The following is a 26,753-nucleotide window of genomic DNA, read 5'->3' on the forward strand; positions in this document are numbered from 1 at the left end:
CTTGAAGTTGCTGTGTGCAGAGAGGCACAAAACCACTCATATACAACAAAACCACACTCTTGAAGGTGACTGTAATCCTGTTTTTCTGGCAATGCTCCTTTTGAAATATAAAGCATATGATCTGTGGGCAAAATAAAGCAAAAAAAGCTACTGGAAGAATCAGTTCTCCTGATGGAGGCAGTTTTTAGATGCATACAATGACATTGCTCCAGAATATATCCCCCGCCTCCAGGATCTCCAATGATCAGGAGTTTGAGGAGTTTGTGTAAAACAGCCTTTCAAAAAAGTTTCTTTCATATAATTATCCACCCAGCTGTTGAACCAATGCAAACTTTTAGCACCCACAGTGCCCAGGAGCAGAGCAAAGGATAGGCAGTTTAACTTCATCCTGCATGAAGCACAACCTCCCTTCTCTTTACATAAGCCTCTGCACCATTTCCTTTGATGTTCCCTACTTCTCAGGCTAGAGGAGCTGGTAAACAAAGCCAGCTACCCCACAGTTCATTAATGTGTCCAGCAAGCTCCAGATTGATACAGCCTCTCAGAAAAACACAGTTCTCCAGGTGCACATTTTAATCAGGCACTTCCCAAGGGCTCAGAGCAGCTCCTGAGGAGCCACAACTGCCCTGACTGCAGCCACGTCCTGCCAGCTGCCACTCTGCTTCTGCGCTCCCCCGAGCTCCTGCAGTCACACACCCTGCCATGGGGTAAGCTCACACAGCCCGCCTGCACTGACTGCAAGAGGGAGCATGGATCAAATGACTCCTTTTAATCATCTCCACTTATTGCTTTTGTGTTTAATCACACAACGAGAGAAGTTGCTGCAAGGAAAAGAGCTCACAATAGAATCCTTAACGTAGTCATACATGAAAATGATCTGATTAAAAGTTTGCTATTTAAACATGCAAGATCCACCATTCTCTTCACTTGTTCTTTGTGTTGACAAAGACACATTTGTCTTTGTGTTTTAAAGACATATTACCTCAGAACAAAAAACAGGTAACAGTATCAAATTCTTTCTTACCTTTTCAATAAGATCCAAGCACTCTCCATTGTCTGTCCAGTCAATATCCTCCCAAATTAGTCCTTCCCTAAGGAAAATAAAGCAGGCCTTTTTATTGAAATTATTTTAGTTGTAGAAATAGGAGAAGCTGGTGTATTTATCTCAAATTACAGGAAAATCAGCTTGCTTTTATCAAATACACAGCTCCAAACAGAGACTTTCAAAGGAAGCTAAGGTAGCTGCAAACTAAGACTTCAGGTGAACATGATATTGACAAAATTCTTTCAAATTTTCCTCTCTCTTACCTGCTGTATTCCAGTTGCTCCAAGGAAAAGATGTGCTTGTTGAAATACTCCTGAAGCTTCTCATTTGCATAATTAATATTGAACTGCTCAAAACGGTTGACCTAAAGAGACAAGAAATTTTCAAAAGTCCGTACACTTCAAGTATTTTACTTTGCAAACAAGGGAATGGGTTAGGTAATAACACGTTTAAAAATCAAGTTCCAGAGAAGATGACAAAAATATGTAGAGCAATAAAGCATAAACAGCAGACAATCCATTTGAATAGGCTTTTGAAACTTACCTCAAAGTTTTCAAATCCAAATATGTCCAGAATCCCAATAGTCTTGAAGTCTTCCTTGCTCCTGATTCTGCTGTTGATTTTCTTAATGACCCATGCAAAACACTGAGAATAAAGTGCCATAGCCATAGAATCTCTGCTGTCTATTGCCTGTGTTAGAGAGGGAATGCACAGCACATCAACCACCCTGTGCCTGAGAACTGGCCAGACTCTGCTGGTCAGTGTCCTTAGCACAGCACAAGACAATGTATAACCCAAAGCAGCTTCCTGTTCCTATGTAGCTTGGCAGCAATTGTATTAACAGTTATAAGGCATCATGATTCCAGCTTTAACAGTTTAACTTAAAACAGCTGTACTCCTCTGTGGCTTTAGAATTACATGTCAGGGCTAAAGCATTCAAAAAAACTAGGAAATTATAAACTTTAAGTGTGGAGGAAGGAAAGAGAAGTGTAGGAAACAACATCTTAATCCACCCTTTTCCAGAGGGAAACGTAATGTTATGCACACCTATTTCTAATTCTCTTCTTGTAAATGAAAATATTTCTCCTGAAAAATTTGAAAAAACACCCCCCTGACACAAGTGTCCATGGTGAAAAATAAAATCAGCCTACATATTCAGAATTTGAAAAAAATAGGAAGTAATCAGGCTACATAAGAATAACAAGAAACAAGCTATAAGCCCTTGCCAGAATAACAGGATGAGACCTAAAGTGATTATACCCTTCCCAAAAAAAGCTGTGTAGTATTTCTGATTACAACTCTGATGCATGAGCTAAGCTTCAGTTCTTGAGTGATCAGTCAAGTCCAATCTTGGACTTAAAGACCAAGACATCTTTCAAAGACCCTAAAAGCATGTCAAAATTGAGATGCCTTTACCTGCTGTATACTAAGAGGTGTTAGGATTTCTTCTCCCCTGAGTATCATCGACCTCTGAGTCAATGCTTCTGTTAGCTGTGTGGAGTCCAACCCCAGTAACTCAGCAGATCTACCCAGGGCTGGCAAAAGAGAAAGAAAAATACAAATATGTCCTTAAATGCATAAAGCTATGAGACCAATTCGGTTTTCTACCATTATTACTACTACTACTACCACCATCATTTAGGATGTTCCTAAAATGACAGGGATTAGGGATGAAAACACAACTAGAAATTCATGGATACTGTTTTGCTGCTCCTGAAAAGGCATAAATATGAACAACTGAAGAAAATAGCAGTAGAAATACATCACAAGTAAGTCACAAATATTTATTTTCCTCTTAATATTACATGCCAAGAATTCAAACAATCTACTGCTTGCCCTAACACATTTTCCCAGATACAAACAGTAATTGACCCTTTGTCCACATGAATGTGTTTCTGTTTTGCTTGGGATGACAAGGATGAACCAATGAAATTTTTCTTCCATGCATACTTTCATTTTCAGTTTTCCTTTAATATGGTACATAAAGCAGTACCTGATGCTACTCTCTAATGCCATACTTAAACAAACATTTTAAATGCCCACCAGCTCAATCTTTACACACACCAGCACCTTCTTTCAGATATGTAATTGAAACATCAAAAGCTCTAAAAAAAAGATACTTTCAGTGGAGTTCTTGGTTAGGGAATGTATTTGAACACTTATGTTTTATCAACTTGAGAATTCTTCAAAGAAGGAACTAGATTAAAATAGAACTTCATTACTGTTAATGGAACAGATATGTGCCCAAGGTCTTCCCATATTAAGACCAAGCATCCAGCAGCAGACTACTTTGCCTTATCTATCAAACTCCATCCTCCCAAAGTAACATTTTAATCAACATTTACAGATGTTAAAACGCAGTAAAACCCTTTCCTTGCTTGTCCTTGCTGTGTTGAGATATAATAACGATGCACAAGGCTTTCAGAACCCCAAGAAACACTGAGATTTGGATGCACAGCCTTCTCACCTGTTTTAAAGGGCACTTGGGCCCCACCAGCAGTGATGAACTCAATGTTTCCCAGATGCAAAATGCCAGCCAAAAGCCTCAGAACTTCTCGTACTTCCTCCCTGCTGAACTCCATCACCTCCATTGCAGTCTGGAATGACATGTGAGCTTCTTCAATAACATGCACAGACACTCAGAAATGGGAGGCCTTAGAAGAGCAAGTCAGGACTAAAAGAGAGCTTTGGGTTCCATCCAAAACTGAATACACTCTAAGGCATCACTGGGACATCTTGGAACACGTAGTACCACTCTGCTTTTAGGAAATTTCATTTTGATGCTCTAATGATGTCGTAATTTGCTTTCCAATTCATCATTAAAATTTTATAAATATTGGAACGACCGCCTGAGTTGTGCACCAAATGCAATTATTCTAATTTGAATTATTCATTGATTACCTCCTGCACATTTTTACCAAAATTTGCCTATTGGCCTTGAAGGCAACAAAGCATGGGGGAGGAAACACAGCAGCATGTAAGATTTGATCATTTTTGTGCCGAAACATGCATCTTACTAATGTGGTCTGACAACTTCCTGTAAAATTGAGTAATAAAGGTATCAAAATAAAAAGCGTTAAATTTATGAATACACAATATAGCAACAATCAAGGCTCAATACATAAATGAGGAGAAGAGCAAATAGTAGAACATTAAAAGAAACACTAAAACAAGAGGAATACATGCTTTCCTTTGACACAGAAGGGGTAACTGTATGCCTCTCAAAATGATCAAGCTTTCTAAATTTGGGTGTAATATGAGCCTGTCTGAGACCAGATCAGTTTTTGTATCCTTACAGTCAGACTCATCATGTTATAGTCACTGCAGGTGTCTGACAGATGACACATTTTATCTTTCATAAATCATCCATTACAAATGGAAAAGCCTCAGACTCATCCCACAGTTCAAAGCAGGGTAGAGATAATGGCTGAAGGTTTAATTTGTAAAGAAAACATTTCACAGCAAAAGGGCAGCAATGCTATGAGTTCATCTCCATGCTCACTGTCTCCCTGTCTCCTACAAAAAAGTTCCTCTTAAGTAACATTTCCAAGACTTGCGCTGCAATAGAAGCAGGCAAAGGAGATGACTATAACAGAAGAAGACAGGTGAGGGTGAGCTGTGGGGTGTCTGCCCACCTCCTGCTCTGGGACTGCAGCCTGGCAGCCCCTGCTCCCAGCCTGCCTACGCTGCAGGCAAACCTCACCCACCCAGCTGATTCCATGGCCTACCTACTCTGGGACAATTAGCACAAATTAAATGCCATGCTAATCAACTTCAGCACGCGACTACAATATAGTTAAGTTTCCAATGTTTCCAACACTTCCTTCTGCCATACAAGATAAGGGATTTTTACACTGGAAAAATCTGCTGCATCCACTACACATTAGTTCACCAATTTGGCAAAAAGATTAACATAGCTAAGCAAAACCAGTTTGGTGAAGGGCATAAAACCAAATGTTTTATCTGATTTCTAAAATCTAACACACATCACCTCAGTGCTGTAATACCCAACTAGCGTGGTCAGTATGGACTAATTGCTGTGGATGTGATATAAAGCCATTCAGAGATTCCATCAGGACTCATTATTTAACCTGTGCTTATGTTTTCATAACTCTTTTGTGCGAGTTACTCCACACAAGTGGATTTTCCAGCTGCAACCTAAAGAGTCACAGGTGCTTCATTCCCTGTGTGTTGCACTGCAGACTCCATGCAGTAGATGCCACATGATTTGGGCAAAGCTTTCAGACTGAAAAACAGTGATATAGATAGAGATAGATATATATCTGGAATAAAACACAATGGAGGGAAATGCAAAGGCATATAAAAGTCTTACTGACTTCCCAACAGATATTCTTTACATTTCAAAACACAAGCATCTTGCTCAATTACAGCACACTTTGAAACAACAGAGTAAAAATGAAATACTGGAAGAAAGATAAAGGCATGCTCGAAATGACAGTGAAGCATTTTGAGAAAATCTAAGTCCCTGTAAGCTCAATGAGAGAGCTGCACATGGAGGAAGGCGGAGGAAGGCACAGGAAGGCCTTGTACCCTGCTGTCAATGGGCCCCACACACCTGAACTTCCAGCACTTTTAAAGCAAAAGAACTAGGGAAACAACTCACAATGACTTCCTTGAAAGAATCTTTGTCATTGATTGTCTTATCTGCTATACATCCAGACTGGTTCAGGTAGTGGTAGTTCTCAGGTACAGATAAGTAAAACGCATCTAGTGGGAGAAAACAGGGTGAGTGAAAAGAAATACCAAAACAAAAGTACTCCACGTTACTATGTCAGAGTTAAACAGTTCACAATTCATTTGCTTAGAAATTATGACAATACACAAGACAAGGTTTTATTTCAAAATCAGATGGGGGTTATTTGCTGTCTTTTGTTTTATTCAGCTGCATAATAGAGTTAACTCTACTTTTTAGCATTCAAAGACAGCAAGACCACAGGGAGATGCTGAGACAGCTTTAGGCAATTTTGCACATATATAAACGTCAGTTCTTTTGTTCAGTGGACTCTTTCTTTATGAGAAAGGATTAGAGCGACCAGAATTATTTATCTTTGTTGCTGTGGAGTTATTTAGTACCAGAAAAAATATTCAGTTTGAACACAATGAGGCATGTTTGTCCCCACGTAATTTTCCCAAGGCCACAGCAGAAGCTGGGAGGAAAACTACTGTCAGGTCAGTGACATTCTTCAGCTAAGTGGGTTCCTTTATCAAGCTGAGCTCAAATTCACACTCACTCAATCCCAGCTGAATAAATAACCTGTTTCTCAGCTTGCATTAGTGGGTTTCTGCAGTTAAATTCTCCACTGCTGTCACCACTGCTGACTGCTAGCAAAAAACCACTACAGCTGTGTGACTTGTGCTTTGCCACTCACCTTTCTCTCTCTCTTCTATCCCTGCCAGCAGAGCATAGAATATATGATAATTTCTTTCCCCGGGGTTTTGTCTTACTACACGATTCTGTCAAAGAAAAAAACAGTTTCCACTTAAGTGATCGTGTTTAAAGACAAATTTTTCATCCACAGTTTCAGACAAAAATTAAATCAAACACAATTAACTAAGCAAAAGCAAACATCAACTTACTTTTTCCAATAAATCTGGAGCCAGCAAGAAAAACGTCAGTTAAGGAATAAAGTAAAAATCAATGAATGTAAAAGTTTTTAGAATCTTTTTTCTTTCATTTGAGACAACAGGAGGACTATTATGGTATTTTCTTAGAACATGTGAAGCCTGTTTCATACAATACACCTACAACAAGAAAGTAGCAACAATGATAATATTGTAGCAGTTCTAATATCATTGTATTAACACCTTCTCTTCCATCTCTTCCATCCCTTCAAAAGTGGACTTGGCAGATTCTGCATTTTAAATGACATCTATTTTCCTTTGCTTTTTTTTTTTTTCCCCCTAAAGCTTGGAAACAACCTCAAGAATTAAATTTTTCCCAGTGAAAAAGCAGTTTATGTTTAAAACAGCAGGTAGGATCCCCTTGGAATATTCCTCATCCTGACACCTCTGGTGCCCTGGTGGAGCTAGCTCATAGTCTAATTTTGCCAAATGCAGGACAAATCTGAGGATTTAACCCACCCAGACTCACACTGCAGAAAGTGAGCAGCTCTGTTCCTTCAAGTACTTTTCCAGGGAAGTAAGCAGCTTATCTTTGGATACAGTAATGAGGGAAATGGCTGACAACTCAAGTTATTCCCAAGGACTCCTGAGGCTGTATTAGCTCATTACATGGGAAATGCATGAGCCATGTCATGCTAGTGGTAACAACACAAAATGTTGCTCCTCCAAATACACCCCAAACACTCCACGCTGCCACAAAAGCATTTGTGCATGTGTGAATTTGGTGTTGCTGCTTCCCCTTCCCACCTACATCAGCTCAATTTAACTGCACGTATTTCAGGATGGGGTGAAAGCACAGACAAAGGCAAGCCAGCTCTCCCAGTCCTCCATCAAGGAGGTACATGGGCGCTTCCCACAAACCGGGGTCAAATCACCAAACGAGGATACAATCCATAATTCTTCCCCCCTGAATGTTTCCTTTCTGACAGATGTTCAGCTGAATAAACTTCCCGAAGCGACTTGAGTTGTTGTTGTAAACAGTCTTGGCATTGCCAAAAGCTTCCATGATTGGGCTGTGAAGACAGAGAATGACAGGAGTGTTAACTTGTGACCAGCATGCCAACAGCTTCACATGGGGCTGGTGAAAGGAACAGCACTCTGACAAGCTCCCCTCTGACACTCTCCTCAGCAGCAGCCTACATCCCAGCATTATCCTCCATTTAGCAAGGGGCATTTCAGTTTCCCAGCAGAAGATGCAAGTATTCATGCAACAGGATAATAAACCATACAGAGCTACCCTGCAGCTGCAGAGTAGTGACTGCTGCTTGCTGCTTCTCTTGTGATCACTCAAAAGATGCACACAATTCTCACTGCAGTAGTCAAATGATAGCAACAAGAAATCTCAGCACATGCAAATTGCTAGACAGAAGTAAGGAGTCCTTGTCCTCGGGCAATTAAAAAAACCCCAAAACTACATCAAGATACAGCACGTACAGCAGAGATGAAGCAAGATAAACAAAAGTAATAGCATCTCAAATTGCCTTTGTTTTTAAATAGTTTAGAACCGTGTCGTTTCACCTGAACACCAAGATTTCTTGCTTGCTTGCGTAGATTGTGTCCAATTTATCTGATGCATTTACTCATCTGTCTTATCAGTTCTCCTTATCCTCCCTTTCCTCAGCATGCTTTTACCACTTGAGCACTTTATCCTCACCATGCTGTATCTTGTTGTAATGTATCCTCAGGCTACACAAACTGAACCAAAGGTTTCTCCCTCCCATCACCCATTTCCCTTACTCTGATTATCTGAATTTAGCCCCAAACAAAAATGAAAGCCACCATTAAAGCTTCATCAATTTCAAAACTCTGCATATATTTTTCCTTCACTAAGAGATACTACCATGCTCGCAACTCTCTAGAGCAGCCAGGTAATTTTGTTTAATGTATTATTTCCCTTTCTCCAGTATACATTTAACTGTTCAGTAAACACACACACATATTTGATTACATTGCAAGCTCTTATTTCAATGTCAAGTCTTATGTCTTCTGAAAAAAATACTCGTGTATTGAAAGATCCAATACCTGCTCTCAAGAATTGCTTGCTCCACACAGGAGGTCTTCTCTCTGGAGGACAGCTCCAGTGAATGTTGGCTCATTGCAGACAAGAACTTGAGAATCAGCTTGGTGCTCTCCGTTTTTCCAGCACCACTTTCGCCACTGGAAGAAGAGAAGGAAGTGGTTTGCACAGTCCCAAGGGCCAGTGAAGAGCCCTCTGGCTGGACATCCAAACTCTACATTACTGGAAGTCAGGAAGACGAGGGTGATTAGAAGTGTTGGTCAAATGGAGCCCGAACACCCCATTAAACTTCCTGAATATGACATCAAGGAAAAACACAAGCTGTCCTTAGGCTCCATACCACTGCTCAGGCAGCATTTCAAGGCACTGACTGCCTATGTACACACACCTAGGAGGCAACGAAGAGCTCTCTGAATGCAAACAATTATCCAACACTTCCCACCATCACGTTAAAACAAAGTCACAACAAAGGCATAGCAATGGTCAGGGATAAAGACCAAACTGAGAATTAAGATGGGAAAATTCTGTTGCAGCAATCCAGCTAATGAAGGAGCCCTGCTGTGAGGAGGAGGAAGTTAGAGACACTAGTGCACACTCTAACACATAAAGGCTACTTCTATAATTAATGCTGAAATTCTTAGTGAGCTGCATACTCTTTAAATAAACCTTTTACACACCAGTTGAAACAAACCTGATTAATGTGAGTTCAAAATATACAATTTCCACCTCTCATTACCATCACGGATATAAACCCTCTCATCACCACCCACAGGAGAACAAAGCTATTTGATAATACATAAAGCTAAACGGATATTTTAAAAACAAACTGTTAATAAGCAACCCTGCTGATAGAAATAGAAGGCAATATACTCAGTTTCTCTTCAAAACCAACACTCTAAAAAGGGAAAGTTTAGATTTGGCTCATTTCTCCCATTCCCTTTCCCTTCAATTATGTAGCCTAAACACACACTGTGAGCCATTAAGAAATATAACTTGTGGGTAAAGTTTGTCTAGTTTGCTCACTCTTCATCTACAGTCACAGCACTGCATCCTAAACTGTGGCCTAGCTCCTAATTAAGCTGTACCTCATTCCAGTTTACTCCCAAAGAAAGAGGGTACATTTTGGTCTTACTTCACCTTTTCCACTGTAGCAAGTAGGAATTTTGGCACTAACTTTGATGCAGCACAATTGGGCATGTGGAGCAAGCTTAGATAATTTAACAGTCTTTTATTGTGCCATTGCTGAGTAACAACCTCACCGATTTTAGGTTACAACAAAATATAACGATGCTTTCTAGTAAAAAGCAAAGAAGAAAAGTACTGCCCAAAAAAACCAGCATGACATTTTCCTGCAAATGAATGTCAACAATAAAATTAGGGAAGAGACATTCAGGAAACATAACAAGACATCTTCACAACCAACAATATGTTCCAGCAAGTGTGATTCATCCATTGTATTTATACCACATCAAACAAATTCTGTAGTGTTTTCTATGTAACTCTACCCTTGATGTGTGGCCTTTTCAGTGTTTGTCCTAGGGTGACTTCATGGTGCTTGTATCCCCAGTCATCTGCTCTGCTTGTGCTGGATATTGAGTTCTGTGCCTTTAACACTGGTTCTGAGAGTGAAGGGTGGAAGAAGAAGGGTGGGGTTTGTTTCCAGAAACTCCTCTGCACTCCTTCTCATAGATGGTGTTGTCTGCAGCATGGATAGCAGGAATGAGCTCTGCTCTGCTTTTAGTTAGGTTTTTTTTAGCTAGCTGAGGCAGACAAGTTCCCCGGACTGTGGTTTTTCTTTTTCTTGGAACTGTTCAGCCCTACGCTGGGGCAAAAGCCCAGAAAAACACCGGGAGCTCACACCTGTGGCCCACCAGGGTCCAGGATGGCATTTTTCGGTGCCAGAGGGACTGATAAGGGACAGAGCGAGCCGAGCTACACCCCATGACAAGGACTTTCTGAATTTGCCATCTCTTCAGAACCATGAGAGGTTTTATTGTGTCATATTATTCATTTTGATGCTTGTAAATACTTTGCTTGATGAATAAACAGGTTTTTTCCACTCTCCTCCACGGAAATCTTTTCCCGAACCAGCTGGGGGAAAGGCTGCTTGAATATGCCTTCTAGAGGGACCTCTTTGGAAGTTTCCTCCCAAAGTTGCCCTAAACAGTATTCCTTCCCTTTTTCTTTGCAGGCCCTCACTCACTCAACTCTTTTGCCCAAGAAGCAAATACTTAATATTCCTGCATTCAATACTCACCATAAAAAACCATTTCTACTAGTAGTTTTGAGTGAGCTTCACAAACCCTTGCATTATTCTTGTCCAGTGCAATAAATCATCAAGTGGTACCTCTTCCTGCCTAGTTCTTTCCCTCTGAGCCATGCACATAGCTCAACAGCAGGCACAGGGAGACATTGAGGACATCACCTCTTTCATTGATACCATCCTTCCTCTGTCCCTACCCATTGTCCCTTCTTGACCTGGAAAATCTTTAATTCTGTGTAAGCTGAAAGGTACCCCGCTGTAACTGAGAGCCATTCTACAAGGGAGATACTCAAAGCCAATGGAAAAATATCTCCTGCACCTCTCTCTGGTACAGCTGGTGTTATGCACAATTACATACTCTTCTTTTTTTCCTAGAACAGAAGAGACTCAGAACTGGTTTGGTTCTGAACCTGCCCAGTGTCCTATTCTGACAGTTGCCAATTGGAGATGCCCATGGAAGACATAGGATTATTTCCCTTCTTTGTTCTTCCACCTTCCAGTTATTTGCTCTTCAGAGGCTTCCTGATCTAAACCTATTTTTTATGTGTCTTGTAACCCTCAATATATATTTACCATCTATGAGTTTCTAGCTATACTCCCTTAAAAAGTAAATGCTCTTGTTTTTTCAGATCAATCTCCTCTTTCAGCTTCATTTGATACCTCTCAGTTCTCATGGTGGAAGGAGCAACCAGCAATTCATCCTGGTTCTCTTTCTGCTGTGCATGACTTGATGGTTAGTGCCCCAAATTCAAGTTGCTTGTCTCCATTAGCCAGTTCCCATGTTATACTTTTTATCACTTTTTAAAATTTTCCTCTGAATCACCTTCAGGTCCACAAAGTCCAAAGGATGAATTTACACCATGTTATCTACTCATTTAGTAGCAACCACTTCATTCTATTCACTTTTACAGTTACATGGGATCAATCTTTCAGAGTCCTTAGAAAGCTTTTGCCTACAAGGTCAGTAAAAGGGTGAATTTTTTAATGCAACCTTTCCAGCCCATGAGTTTAAGTGCCCAGCTTGTTCCACATCACCACGTTCAGGACTGTGAACATATTAAGTCTGACAGCAGGCCAGAAGGCCCCCACTTAAAAGATCTTTAGACTTTCTCCATGACTTGTTCTATGCAAGGCCAAGGGCACAGCAGCCTAGACTCATGATTGCCACAGTGTAAAAAGGGGTCACTGAGAGAGACTCCTCAGTCTGAAGGACATAACACGAAATAATTTCCCTGTTCTGTCTGGCTAATAAACAGAATAGTCTGTAGTGGCTGCTAATCACTGGCACACCGAAGGCTTTGCTCCTTGAACACCTCTGGAATCCCTAACGAAGTTCCTGAGGGCCAAATGACCAGAAGCCCCACATAGGGGAAGGGCCTGGGAAGGCCAAAGAGTCCTTGAACTGAGACACACGAGGCCAGCACATGACCCTACCTCTCCTGGGATTTCTATCAGCTGAACACCACTGGGACCAGGAGTGGTAGCTATACTTGTTCTTTTCTGTATCTTTTCTGCCTTTCTCTCTTTCCCTTTCTTCTTCCAATTCCCTCTTCTCAAAGTTTTGTGTAACTTAAAATTGGATGAACTTAGAGTTTGGAAAGTTAAAGGGCTAAGTTAATGCTTTGAGAAGTGTTTTATGTTGATGGAATGCTGCTTTAAGCCTCTGTAAAAGTTCTCTGATTTTCTGAAGTTGCCAATAAAGTTTTTTGTTGTTTTGACCTCTTGAGAATATCTTGTCAGTATTTCTCCTGTGTGTCTGAGTACATGAACAACCATAAGTCCTTTTAAGAGCCTTGTCAAGTGAGGTTTTTGGAGCCTTACAGTCTGCTGCCTTCAAAAACCCAAGGCAGATACACATAGACAAAACAGGTCCCTTCAGCAAATATACTTCATCAAATGCTGATCTGAACTTTGCTGTGTCAGTCTCACAAGAACATCAGACCCATGACAGGTCTGGATCCCACAGAAAGGGTTTGGTTTGTATTGATTTTCAAGCCGAAAAACAACAAAAAGTTTCAGGCCATCACACAGTAACAGAGAGAACAAATCAGTTATCAGACAGTGATTTCCCACTCACAGCACTGACTTCAGTGTCATACAGAGTAATGGTTGCAGCTCCCTTTACACTTCCTAAGGAGTGCTCTGATGTGGATCAATTGCAATTTTATCTGAGAGAAGAGCATGTGTTTGCTTCTACACAGACACCTTACACAGAGCAGCAAAAAAATCCCAAACCAAGCCTACAGATATTTTCCTATTCTTGTAACAAAGGCATGGAGCTTTGAACTTGGTCTCAGCTTGTGAACTTCAGCAAATCATGGGGGAACTCAACCCCTTTCCTACACCAGGACAAACTGTTTGCCTATGGCTCAAATTAGAAGGACTTCCTTCATGTTCCTGAGGCACCCAGCTGAAAAATCAGAAGGTGATTTTAACACGGTGGGCTTTTTTCCCCTGTTTTAAATGAAACTGGACCCTGCCGTAATGGTTCAGACCAACATGAAACTGAGAATTCATGGATGCTGATGTTTTTGTCTACAGAAAAACTCTAGTTTTTTTAGCCTGGGGAAGTTAAAACACCATTTCACAACGACATATATATCCTAATACACCAGTTGTGTACAACTTCTTCAGTGTGCTGTTTTGCTGACATTTTAGGCTGCTGAGTCCTTTTAATGAAGCATTATTGTGAATTAATGCCTTTTACACACACCAGCAAATCAGCATCTTTGGGTGATTTGATTTCTCTTCTATATTTCCTTCCTTTTCACCTCTGATCTGGATGGTTATACTGGAAAAATTGTCTCACATTTAAATGATATTCTGAGTTTTTCTAATTTGTGTTCTGCAATTCACCCTCTCACCCTACCCCAGCCAGAAAAATACCCAATATTAATACTTCAAAACATTAGAAGCTTTTTCACAGGTTTTTGAACCCAAAGCCTGAAGAAAGCAGCCCCAAACCAAAACTGAGCTAATTCTGGGGGCCAGCAGAGGGCACTTCAAGTCCAGAGGATCTTTAGAAAGCATTCCAAGCGCCTTCCTTTGTGGGGCTGTTACACCTTGCTACCGAGTGCTGAGATCCCAAGGTCAGGAGGAGCTCAAACTGCCTATCAGAATGTGAGACCTACCTGAATAATTCCTCATTTTAACTGTGTTTTCGAGATGCAACAGAGTCTTCCTCTTTATCGTGTCTTACATTAAATGCAAGACCAGAATATTTGTCTGAATTCAAACACTAAAGACCTCCACCTGGCTACTTTCTTTTTCAAATGCCAGCAGTAACAAAGAAAGTTACAGTGACAGTACTGTGACTTGCTGCAACATTTAATTCTAAGCCAGTAAAAGATGCAGGAATGACCAGGATGCTGAATTTGCCAAGCACATTGTTATACCTCCACTTCCTACACCCTAAACTAGGTATGTGATAACAGGGACATTCCTAAGCTGTAGGAAGGCCATAGAAACTGTCAGTAATTTAAAAAAAATCCTATTCTGAGTCCTTCACAGATGGAGCAGATAATGCTCTTTTAGGAAAGCAGATTTGGCATTCATTTTTTTTTTAAATTTGAATTGCATGTCTCCTCAATTTCTGCAGAAACAAGATACCCTTATACGGTTGCATTGTGCCACTTATCTGAAACACAGAACTTACACTTACATCACTGTTTCAATCCATGACCACAGGAAACAATTTTAAAAGGGATTCCTAATACAAAACTTCTCCATATTATGGCTTATTTGTACCAAAGCACATGGTTTACAGAGCAGAGAGTGCTGAAGACTCCCCTGGAACATGACAGACTTCTGCTTATGTCCATTTTAGGACACCACCTGCATTCCTCTTGGCAGCTTGTGAGGAACTGGAATGAAAGGTAAAATACTGAGGCTACTACAGAATGGCAAATAAGAGTGGCCACCAGAAATTGTTTTGGTCCCTAAATTTGTGTGCACAGGCTGTTCACAAGTAACTGCCTGGCAATGAAACACAAAATCATGACTCCAGGCTAGCCATTGTCACATGACAAAGATCTCAGTGAATTTCATTTTTGTGTGGACTCTTACCTGAGCTCATCTTTATATGTACAGAACTATGTATTAAGTAATAAGAAAGAGAAATACAGTTAAAGCTGAAAAAGCACACTCTTCAGCTTTGTGTCACTGCAAAGCAGAACCTGGCTAGAGGCGAGGGCAGGTGGACACTGTGACCTGAGAGGCTGCAGAAAGTTGCAAGCAGGCCTAGCTGTGTTGCAGCTAATCCACGTTTCTAACAACGGCTTGGGTGCTGAACTACATACACCAAATCCCTCTCTTATCCATGAAGCCTTGCAACTTGGCCCATAATCTGAAATGACAATAGAAAGTAGACAGTGGAAACTGGCTATTGCAAAAGGTGCTGCTCTCACTCTGCTTCATCCCCTCTCTGTCCCACCATCTGCCCCGTGCTGCAGTCAATCCTACAGCCACCACAAGGACTCCTGGGGAGGTGGGGAGACAGCCAAAATCATGTCATCTTGTGCCTGAAGAGCTCTACACGTGGAACTTCATGGAGCAGGAAGGTGACAGCAAGTACATTGTCAAAACATAACGCTGTGTTGTGAAGGCAAGAGAGGAGAGGGAGGGGAAACACAAGGTCTCTTACCCCCCTGAGCATCACACCCAGCCCAGAGCCCGGTGGCTGGTGCCATGCTGCAGTGACCTGGTCCTCTCTATCTGGCAGGCCAGACTTTGGTCTCCATGCCTGTGTGTGAGCCAACACAGCTGAGCTGGCAGGCTAGGGAACGGCAAAATAGCTGGCTGCCTTTTCAGTGCTTCTGGAGCCAGAGGGAAGGAGGAGCTAAAAGCAGTGAAAAGCAATTGAAATGCCAACTGCTCCCTAACGCACACCCGGCCACAGCCAGATCCTGAATACCAGTGACACAGTGGCTCAAACGGGAAGCTATTAAATCACCATTAAATTAAAGCACAACAAGATTAGGCAAGGAAGATTAATCAGGCAGAATTAAATGGCTGAAATGTGGAGGGGTTTCTCTTTTGCTATTCTTATTTACCACGTATCTCAAGAACTGGTAGGGTAATTTTTTCTTTCCATACAGGAATCAGGGTCTTGTGATGACAAACTCCTGAGTTCCACAGAGATGTTTAAACTGGTGGGAAAACAGTTAGGGTAACATTTGATGTGTGAAGACCAAAAAATGCACAAAAAGACAACAGACACTTTTCACTAAATATAATTGTAAAATGCATTAAAAAAATAACCTTTTGTTAGAGGTGCACAGAATGACACCACACAAGTTCAGAACTCTGTGAAACTGCCGTTTTAAAAGCCTGCTTTCTTCTGGAAAAAAAAAGAAAGCGTGGCCCCCAGCCACGTTCCCAAACCACCTTGAAATACCCAGGGATGCCCAGGAAGCAGCAGCAGCGGGCAGCACTCACCTGATGAGGATGCACTGGCTGTCGTGGCGCTTCCAGAGGCAGCGGTAGCACTCGTTGGCCACGGCGAAGATGTGCGGCGCCATCTCTCCCATGTGGTGCCTGCTGTAGCGCTCCACGGCGGCGCCGTCGTACAGCCCCGGGATGCTCTTGTAGGGGTTCACCGAGGCAACTATGGAACCAATGTAGGTCTGCAAGCACACAGCACCCCCAGAGCAGTCAGCACACGTGTGGTGGGTTAACGCTCTTCTCAAAGGACAAACAAAAAATACACATTGGAAAAACAGTAACAATCCTTTGGGTAAAGGCGGCCAGCAATTCGCCCTGATTTCTTCCTCTCAAGAAAAGCAACAAAAGGGTGAAAGTTGTTCCCACCTCTGTCATGTTCTCAAGCTTACCCAACCTATAACACTGAGCGTATTGACTGTACAAATCCCTGCCTTAATGCTGCTTACAGCTGCAAGGTAATGCCTATCAGCGCTGGCCTACAGCTGCTTCTCATGTCTCCTTAGGGACTTGCTGAACTTAATAAAAACATGTCTGAGCCCAAGTAATGGTGGTGGAAAAGTCTGTATTTCCACGTAGAGTATCCAAGTCCTTCTCTGCTACTCACTTTTAAAACAGAAGTATCAGGCACTATGGCAGACACTAGAATCATTATATTTAGAATAACAGGCTCTAAGAAAAGTGTGTGAAGAGGCAGCTGCTCCAAAAACGCTAGATTTCCTCAACATTTTTAGTATTAGTTGGATGCAAAACAGCAGCTGGCAAGTCATTAATTTCTATCCCACTGCAATTAGAGAACACATCAGTTAAAACCACCCAGGTAGCAGCTTATGCCCATTCCCATTGCCTTAACTCATTAGGCTGTGGTAACCTGATCATTTGCAACAGTCTGTTCACAATGCTGTTCAACTTCTCCCTCACCCTCTATTCACTTCAATATATTTTTCTAATAAAATCACATTAAGTGAGGTAGGAGATAACATTAAGCATGCTGTCTCCAGAGGTTCTGGGGCATGTGGAATTAATTGATACACTGTATGGCATGTGCAGTGTTACTGCTGCGCTACCAATTTCATTTTGTCAAGCGCCCTTTCTGCGGTCACAGGCAGGAAGCTGACACCTGGCTTCAGCAGCCCTGCTCCGGACTGGTGAAGAGCCAGGCTGGGCAGTCTCCAGCCCTGTAACACAGCCCTCACGTACAGACAGATGCCCTACCAGCAGTCACCCCTCTCGTCGCTGACAGGAGCCAGCTGCAAAACTGACAGCAGGACTGGGGCTCTCCTCATCCCCACAGCACCCTTACCAGAGACGATGGATAAGGGGAGCAGCATCTTGCAAACCACCGAAAGGCAGCCCCATGTGCTCCTCCTGCAGCCTCCTCTAATGCCAACACAGGGCATTCACTAACACAAAGGGACCATCAGTTCCCCCATACTTTTCTTTCCCCTCTATCAGTCTCTTTTGCAGCATTTAGAGCCTGCATCTACCTGCCTCACTCTTTTTCTCCATAATTAACACGCAATTATCGCTGTGTATCAGCTCTCCTTTCTCACTGTTACCCTGCTGTTACAGTCCCCATTATCCACCTGTTCACCCTCCATCAGGCCCGACACAAATTGCAGCTTTGAGCTTTTGCTAAGGGAACTGCAGCGGTGCCCTTGAAATCATGACAATTTTATTAGCAGTAAGGGGAATATTCCTCCTCACTGTAACTCTAGTACCTTTTACAGTGGTGAATTTTCAATCTGCATTTTATAACACCGCCCCCCCACCCTCCCATGCAGTGCAACAGCTCAGGGGATTTCATCTAGAGGAGAGATACCATTTCAACATGAGATCGTATGGCAGGGCAATTACAGCACTGAGACAACAGCTTAATTTCCTGGGATCATCCCCTCTTGGATTCTTAAATAAGTAATAAGTAACAAGGAAGGTTCTGAAAAAGAAACTTCCTCTATTTGATATGTATTTCAGCACAGATTGCACAGGGAAAAATTTTAAGAGGCTTCTTTGTTAATTACATGACTGCAGAGCAAGTATGAGCAATAAAAGAGACTGCTACAGATCTTCCTCTTTCCCTTATTAAAGTCTGGCTGAAGTCTTTGGAAAAGAGTTACTTGAGGCACGCCATTACAACAGATGGCATGGCAAAGATGTAAATAAAAAAATCCCCATGAAACATGATACCATCTAGCTTCATAAGTAAATAATCACTCTATAGCTTCTGCATGATTAAGTATCTGACAGAACAATATCTCCACAATAAAGCACTGGCAAAACTGCATCACCACGGGCTACACATTGTGACTTTTCTTGCTTCTCTTCTAAACAGCAAATATCAGAAGAGGTGACAGCAGTCCACTTCTACATACACTCACTTAAAATCAGGCAGTCTTTCACATGATTTAAGCACATTTTTTTTTTAAAGTAACAGAAAGACTCCCAGAATATTAGTCATTACTGTGAATTATAATAGTTTATTAAATTAAGTGAGCTGGCTTCATTGCCTTGTAATTCAATAAGGTATAATAGAGAAATGGGCGGTGTATTACAGCAATAAAAGAAACCTGGTGAACAGCAGAAATCATATTGGTGAAAACAATTTCTAAATCACCTAATGAAGTAATGCTCAGGACATGTCACTATTTTAAAAAATCCTTCTATTTTTTTCTTTCAGCAAAAGCATGAAGAACCACCACCTCTACTGACAAAGGTGCAGCTTTGTTGTTCCAGTCTTCTGGTGCTTTAACTACGTACTACCTCTTTGCAGGACAAGCTAAATGTGTAGACAAACTGCCACCAAATCATAATGGCATGTGACAGAACAAACTCAGGACCTCAAAACACAACCTCCTTGAACCAAGGCAAGATCACAGAAAAAGTATATTCTTCCCAGACACAGATTACCACATTTGTCATCTACCAGGTGTCACAGTCCAACCCAGGGGTAGCCACAATCAGCTTAGTCTGCAAGGACTAAGAAGTTAGCTGGCCCAAGCAAAAGTTCTGTCTTTACCCAAGGTAGTTCAGCAAGTATCAATGGGCTAAAGCAGCACTGTAATTAAAAACTATTCCAATTATTTTAGAAGTTCACGTTAAAGGACAAATCTTCCAGAAGTCTTTGTAAATTGCCTCTGGGATACTCAACTGCAGCAAGATCTGTTGCTGCAAGAATCATTTCCTACATCACTTCCATGCTTACTACTTATCCCATCCAGTACCTATCATAAGGTCTTACTAGTAGCAGTATTTTATAAGCAGTAGATCCTAGACTCTACCCTGGCAGCTCTAAGAGCCACAAAGTTAAGGACTTGGGGGAAGGATACATGTTCTCCCATGAAGAATCTCCCAAATTCATAGAATCACAGAATGGCCTGGGTTGTAAATAGAGCAAAGTTGGTGTAGTTCCAACACCCCTGCCGTGGGCAGAGATACCTTCCACTAAAACTGATGCTCAATGCCCTATCCAATGTGGCCTTTACCACTTCCAGAGATGGGGCATCCACAACTTCTCCAGGCAAATAGTTCCAGTGTCCCAACCCTCACAGTGACGAATTTCTTCCTAAGAGCTAACCTAAATGTACTCTCTTTCAGTTCGAAGCCATTTCCCTTTGTCCTGTCAGTGCATTACCCTGTAAAAAGTCCCTCTCAATCTTTCTTGTACGCTCCCCCACTTGCCCTCCCTTGGAGACCCTGAGCAGCCACTCTAAACTCTAAACCCTTTCTTGCAGGGCAGACCTTCTGGTTTGGCAAATGCAAGCATCTTAGCAGCAGGTTAAACCGCTGTCAAAATACACAAAAAATGCAGTACTGCACAGTGGACATGTGTTGTCTCCTGAACACTATTTCTGCACCATCATATGGCACATTAAATGGGTTAGCAATCAGAAGCAGGATCTCTAAATTACTATATTATGCCAACATCACAAAGCAGGTGAAATTTCAGGAAAGGTATTTTCACACAAGAATGTCACTTCCACTTTGCTTGTAAGACAGTAATCTAAATTTTCTTTTTGTTCTTTGAAGTTTCTAATCTGATTCTGAAGTCAGTAATTACTTATTTTAATGACAGCATTCCAAAGCAATTATGAATAGGAGAAATGCTGCCAGAGCACTAGCAAGCAGACAGGGGAATTCTGAAGATTTCCAGTTGAAATAGTTTGAGAGGTTTTCCAGTGATATACTGTGAGAACTCCTGTTAGGAGCCTGACCCCTTAAATCCATGGCAGTGAACAGGGCAGTTTACTATTCCCTGTTATATGACTGACCCAACGCTTCAGACAGAACCACACACAAACTCTTGAACTACTTTGGTACAGACCAAACCAGTAACAGCTTGTTGTCAGGTCACAGCTAATATAGGTATTTAAAGCAAAGAATAAATGAAAGTTGAGTTACTCAGCCTGAATGCCAATGCAGCAATTTGATTACTGTATTAAAGGTTGGGTTCCTTTTGCACTTTCAAACTTTTACTAGAATTTTATTTACATTGTTAATTCATCTCATAAAACACTTTAGCTCACAAGCCACAGACAATCCTGCTCCCCCTTTTCAGCATAAAGGAAAAACAAGAGTGTTTGCCGATCCTCTACAAGGACTTTCAAAATTAGAAGTTCCAATCCTATCTTCTCAGCTAGACACTGAGTAAGGCAAGACAAAATAAAAGATGTACTTCAGAAAGGAAGAGATTTTTCATCAGTTCTTTGAAAGCTTTTTGTTTTGCTTGTTGCCTTCTGTGAGCAATTAGCTTTGAGCCTCTGTCTTGAAATCATCCTATCATTCTTCAAACACTGAAAAACAATTTGTTAACAAGAGCTCAAAAGACTGCTGATACCCACAGAAATACTCTAGCAAAACTTCACATAGTCAGAGTAGTCCTGTCTAACATGAGAGGGTGGTTTTTACTTTTTTTTAAATAAAGACACAGTCAATTTATTTTAGTTTGATGCCAAACAAATTTAAATGACATACAAGGTTTTATTGATCCAAATACACTTTATGTATTTTACACTTAGAATGACAAGAAAAATGTTTGCAATGTATACACAAAACACAGTTTGAAATGTCTTACTCTCCCATGTAGAAAAGGTTTTCAGACTAAAATAGAGAAAAAAGTATAGTAAGAAATTTTCCCCTCAATTTTTTTTCAGATTTTCAATGATGACAAAGCGATGAAAAAGCAATGAAAAAGAAAACTTCCCTAATGGGAGACCACTTCATTAGTCCTATAAACCAAACATATTGAATACACCAGAGCCACCCTGCTTTTCATCTTTTTCCCCTTCACAGATGCTTTTTAGAATTCTGGGGTATATCTTTTATGGTTTGTTCCATATCCAGCAACCATACACCTTCCACTTCTTCCTTTTTATGTCAAAACTTCTCCACAACAACTTTTCTGTTTCTGAGGATCCTTTACGATATCTGTGTTCTACCCAAGCTCGATTTTCCCTGTAACGTAATTAAATTTATTTTACACTGCTTTTCTCATGACCTTTCTCCCTCTACATCAAGGTGTCCCTCTGTACTTCACAGATTTCTAGCATCTGAGACATCCCAGTCGTCCTGCTGTCATGAATAAATAAATAAAAAGGGGGACACACACTTCTTCTAGGCTTTCCATATCTCATGCCACAGGGAGACTGGGAGAGGGAAGGCAGACTGGAGGACTCTGTTGAAGCGCATTATGCGCTGCTCCTGAATGGAATCTTTGACCAGCAACCTCAACAGAATCCAAAACTGCTTGCACTATTAAAACAGGCATAAGAAGATTTCATTACTCTGTTTCTTTCTATTATTGTGTTTCTTTACTATCACCAAAAATCAAAATATTCTTCCCAGCTTGGAACTAGAGATGCTGAAATAGATCAAATACAGAAATTAAGATGTTTTGTTACAGATATATACATTAACATTGTAGAGAAACAGGACTTTGTCCAGCTCTCTTAAGAGCACATTCAAGCCTTTCCACCTTAGAATGTGAAAAATCTATGTTATTACAGGAAGAAAAGGATGTTTACTGATGCTTCAAAAAATATGTTTCTGGATTGTCTTTGAACAATTCTTGACTTTCCTGACTTTCCTGGAGTCCCTTAAGGAACTGATTCTGTGTTTGAAAAGTTGTTTTTTTTTTTAATGGGGTATTGGTATCAACCTGCCAATTTATTCCACAGTATTACTTTCTGGGCTTACCCTTAATATATGGGAAACTTCAAATTAAACCGCAGTATAACTGGCTCACCTCAAAGCTACTTCTATGTTACTTTTACAAAAGGCATGGGAAAAGATTTTTATGACCGTTCCACATAACCTCTGCATCTCACCTTTAAATTATCATAGCTACAGGAACAATACTGAGTAATAGAACCAGTGTTTTAACAGAACATGCAGTGGCAGGCAACTTTTAAAAGACCACAAAATATCCATCAAACTTTTTCTTTTTTATTTTTTTTTTTTGTTTTGTTTTGTTGTTGTTGTTTTTCTGTTTCAACACCAAATTTGTGTTATGTTTTCAATGCCAAATTTTAAGGTGTCAGGATGAAAAACCTGGGAACAGAAGAGTTTGCTCCATACTGCAGATATGGCCTTTGTGGTTCAAAGCTCTCTCAGGTGAAAGGATATACAAAATACAAATGGTAATCAGGGCTGAGTTTATCCTGTGGCATAGACAACCAAATGTCTACCACATACACATCAGTGGAAAAAGGAGAAAGATGGCTGGGACACATGGGCGTGCTGTTTCGGGGAGGCAGAAGAAGGGACAATGGTATGCCATAAAGGGGATAGTAATTAATGCCTCATTCATGGTAGGACCTCGATTTATCCCCACTGTGGTAAGTGTACCCAGTCTTTCAGCTAGTCCCATGCTAATTTCAGTGGGACAGAATCTAGTTGTCTCATGTCTGAAGCAATGCTTCTTTCTTAAAAACTATAATCAAAGTGAAGTACTAAACTACAATTTTAAATGCTTTTTAAAACTACATGTTTTAAATTCTTTCAACCAATCAAGCCATTTCTAAGATGGAAATGCCATACTCTATAATCATCTTTACATGCTTGGGCTCCTGCAGTCCTCACCATGTCTGGTGACTCATGGTGAACTTCCAACCGCCCAAATTTACATCAGCTTCGCTTTTCTCTATTTCTGAGTTCCTTGTCAATGCACACAACATTATGACCCCTAAACTGTCCTTTTTTCTTCTTAAGGTCATTGTAGGATTGATGGCAAAATGACTGTTTGTAAATACACAGGCCACACTACAAATACAAGTGTTAGCACCCACAGGAGAGGACTTTTAGCAAGGAACCAGAACATGACACAGAATGTCACTAGAAAGATCAGCTACCTACAGCCAAGACCCACCTTCTCACACGTTCTCTTTGTCACTGTTTTTGGAAAGTGTCTTCTCACACTGCTCAGCTGCACTTTCAAACCATGTCCATCAGCCCATGAAGAAACTGCAGCAGCCTCTCCTACCAAACACTTCCCTGCTGGCCTTTTCTCCTTCTGTGCTGAGCATAGATCACATCCCAGGCATAACAGGCTAAGACCTTTCCAAAGCCAGGCTTTATGCTTGATTCCACTGGCACAGTTCACAAGAAGATTGTGGAATAGTTTTGGGTTATTTTAAAATGTGATTTCAGATGATCACAGGCAACTTGGACACCCTCTTAGACGCAGCCTTTTCTATTACTGACCCTTCAGTCCAGCTAATGTGACCTTAAGCTTCCCTTGGTGCAACAGTATTAAGCAACACCATCCTGTTCCCAAGCCCCTCCAAGGGCAAAGGCTGTGCTAGCTCTTCATGAAAAGAATTGTACTTTGTAACCCAGCTACCTTAATTTCTACACTAAGAGAATCCTTCTCCTCCCTACAGCTTCAATCTTGTGCATTCATTGAGTCCTTGTCCTAGGAAGCTAAATGAAACTGTCTAGGTCTGTTTCTTAAGGGTTAAAAACTGGGTTTTGGTCACCCTAGTTGCCAATGTATATATCCAAAAATGGACAGAGGCAGACACCTTTCTGCTTCCACAGAAGGCTCAGAGATCTTCCCCAGAACACCTCTCCACCTGGTTAAGAGATACACTCACAGCTTAATCTCATCTTCTTTTTTTCTCTTTCTTTTCTCCTCCTCCTGCTGGACAGATTATTCCATGTGGGTGGGGATTACTCAAGGAAACACTGCAAGTGTTATCCTGAATCCACATGAAAACCAGTCTAGTTAGGAAGTATGAAATCAATATAAAGAAAGGTTGATAAAAGAGCACTGTTACAGCCAAAGGTAAAAAACCAAACCAGCAAATAACAATACAGACATCAGATAGACATTTTTCCTTCTTTAAGATAGTCACAGTTTTTCTCCTGTATAAAAAACACTGAGTCTCCTTGTTTTTATTGTACCTTTTTGCTGAGTAATACAATGCAATCTCTATTATGCAGCAGTCCTATGTTCTGGGTCAGAATAATGACCTTTTATACAGTTTTCATATAAACAATTACTGAAGAATTTCTATCTTCACCATTGCCAAGCAGATAGAGGCAGTGACCTCCTGAACACAAACATGATTGATCAGAACAAGACATTGATTTTTGTTATTTTCATGGGCTGCAATACAGCATGTGAAAATAAATTTGCACACGAGACTATAGCAATCTGTGTGCACATTTTTAACCAGTCAAGCTCTAGCTTAAATTAAAAAAAAAAAAAAACAGCCTCACAAAAAGCAGAGACCCCATGGCTTATCACTTAATTTCAAATGGCCTGTGGCAACACACTAGTTCTTCCTCCTGCTTTGTTATTGCACAATGCTCAAATGAGTCTTTCAAAACTGTCTGAAGGTCTAATTTACCCTCCAGCAAGGAAAAGAAAAAAATGGTCTTCTTCCTTCCTATACATTCATACTGGAGAGATGAAGGGGCTTTTCACAGAAAATACACACAAAGGAAAACCAAAATGCTGGTAAAACGATGAACCAAAGAGCAGTGTCTCTAAAACACTGGCAAAATATTTTTATATAAAGCTTTGCAGATCTGTTTAATTCTGCTTGCAAGTATTTTACATATTGATATCCCGATTTCCATAACTTCCGTGGCTCTTTAATATTTGAAGATCTCTTCTATAGAAAGGGCTTTTTTTAGGAGGAAAGCAGGAAGAACAGGAATTACTCTTCAACAGAGCATGAAAAGAGACATCAAAACCCGGCATAACTGAAATCTAATTCTATGCCAGGTAGTTAGCTGGATGACACTGAACTGCTGCCAAATAGCCATCGGTGGAGAAATCAGGACTGAGATGGCAAATGGAATTAACTGTCAAAAATCTGCTAAATGGAACTTTTGGATTCCATTTGCTTTTAAAAGGAGAGACTGACAAACATCAAAGGGAAAAAGCTGAAACTGCTTGTGTGAAAGGAACCACCTCTTTTCAAATAAAAGTAACAGCCTGGCTATGAATCAATAATCCATTCACACAGATAAACAATAGCTATAAAAGTAAGTTAATTCACTCCCAACTTGAAGGGGTTGTTTGCAGGCTTTCTAGTATTAAACTGCTGGAATATGTGTATAAGACAGTTGAACAGTGCAGCACAAGCAGTAAATTTTGCACAGCTGGCTTTACAGTAAAAGCCTAACTCATGTCAAGAAATCATGTGCTGGTGGACAGGTAAGCGCCCTAAGTTTTGGAGCTCGGATTCCTGCCCTGATTTCAATGACTTTGCTGGTCTGGGAACAGCAGACCTTAGAAAAAGGAGCTAATGCTCACCTCCGAGTGAGGGAACGGCGCGTGCAGAAGCATTCAGCACCGTTTGCAAAAGTTCTGACCAAACAGCACTAAGCTGCTGTTGGTATTTGTGCAAATACTGATAGTTTTTCTTTTCATCCTGCATGTTGGTCTGCTTTCTGTTCTTGGCTCATAGTGTTAGCAGTGACATGCAATAAAGGTATGGAGAAAATAACATGAATACTAGCCTTCAAATCCGGGGAGACATTAGCAATATATACCATCACCAATGACAAAATATGCACATGATGACAGATTTCTACTTTGCAGTTTTCTGTATGAAGTTACTATCAAATACAGCTTAGAGCTTTTGTATTATAAATAGAAAATTCATGGAAGTCAACAGACAGAAACTGACCCTGTTGCCAGTTCATCTATTATTTATTCCCCAACCAACCAACTAACCAACTGAGAAAAAAAAGACTGGTACAGAGCAGAATAAAAGAGCTTTCAAGTTTTAGCAAAACTTTGACCTCTTTACCCTTTCCATCTCACTAGAGCAGCCCACTGATGCTAGCAGGTAAGATCCTTACTGCAGTGGGTACACCCAGTAGGTTACCAACAA

At 40.9% G+C, this 26,753-nt stretch overlaps 1 protein-coding gene across 1 annotated transcript in view; it reads right to left on the bottom strand.

The window, feature by feature from the left end:
* Positions 1-26,753, bottom strand: part of MYO10 (myosin X) — a 165,240-nt gene that overhangs the window by 56,745 nt on the left and 81,742 nt on the right. The window contains exons 4-14 of the mRNA XM_063400355.1: positions 16,405-16,592; positions 8,711-8,845; positions 7,577-7,701; positions 6,644-6,657; positions 6,436-6,520; positions 5,670-5,773; positions 3,513-3,642; positions 2,462-2,580; positions 1,589-1,735; positions 1,309-1,409; positions 1,025-1,091 (exon numbers count right to left, since the gene is read on the bottom strand). Of these exons, the coding sequence (XP_063256425.1) occupies positions 1,025-1,091; positions 1,309-1,409; positions 1,589-1,735; positions 2,462-2,580; positions 3,513-3,642; positions 5,670-5,773; positions 6,436-6,520; positions 6,644-6,657; positions 7,577-7,701; positions 8,711-8,845; positions 16,405-16,592 (1,215 nt within the window). The remainder of the gene's footprint in view (positions 1-1,024; positions 1,092-1,308; positions 1,410-1,588; positions 1,736-2,461; positions 2,581-3,512; positions 3,643-5,669; positions 5,774-6,435; positions 6,521-6,643; positions 6,658-7,576; positions 7,702-8,710; positions 8,846-16,404; positions 16,593-26,753) is intronic.

This window comes from Prinia subflava, chromosome 1, assembly GCF_021018805.1.
Source record: "Prinia subflava isolate CZ2003 ecotype Zambia chromosome 1, Cam_Psub_1.2, whole genome shotgun sequence".
Classification (NCBI taxonomy): Eukaryota; Metazoa; Chordata; class Aves; order Passeriformes; family Cisticolidae; genus Prinia; species Prinia subflava.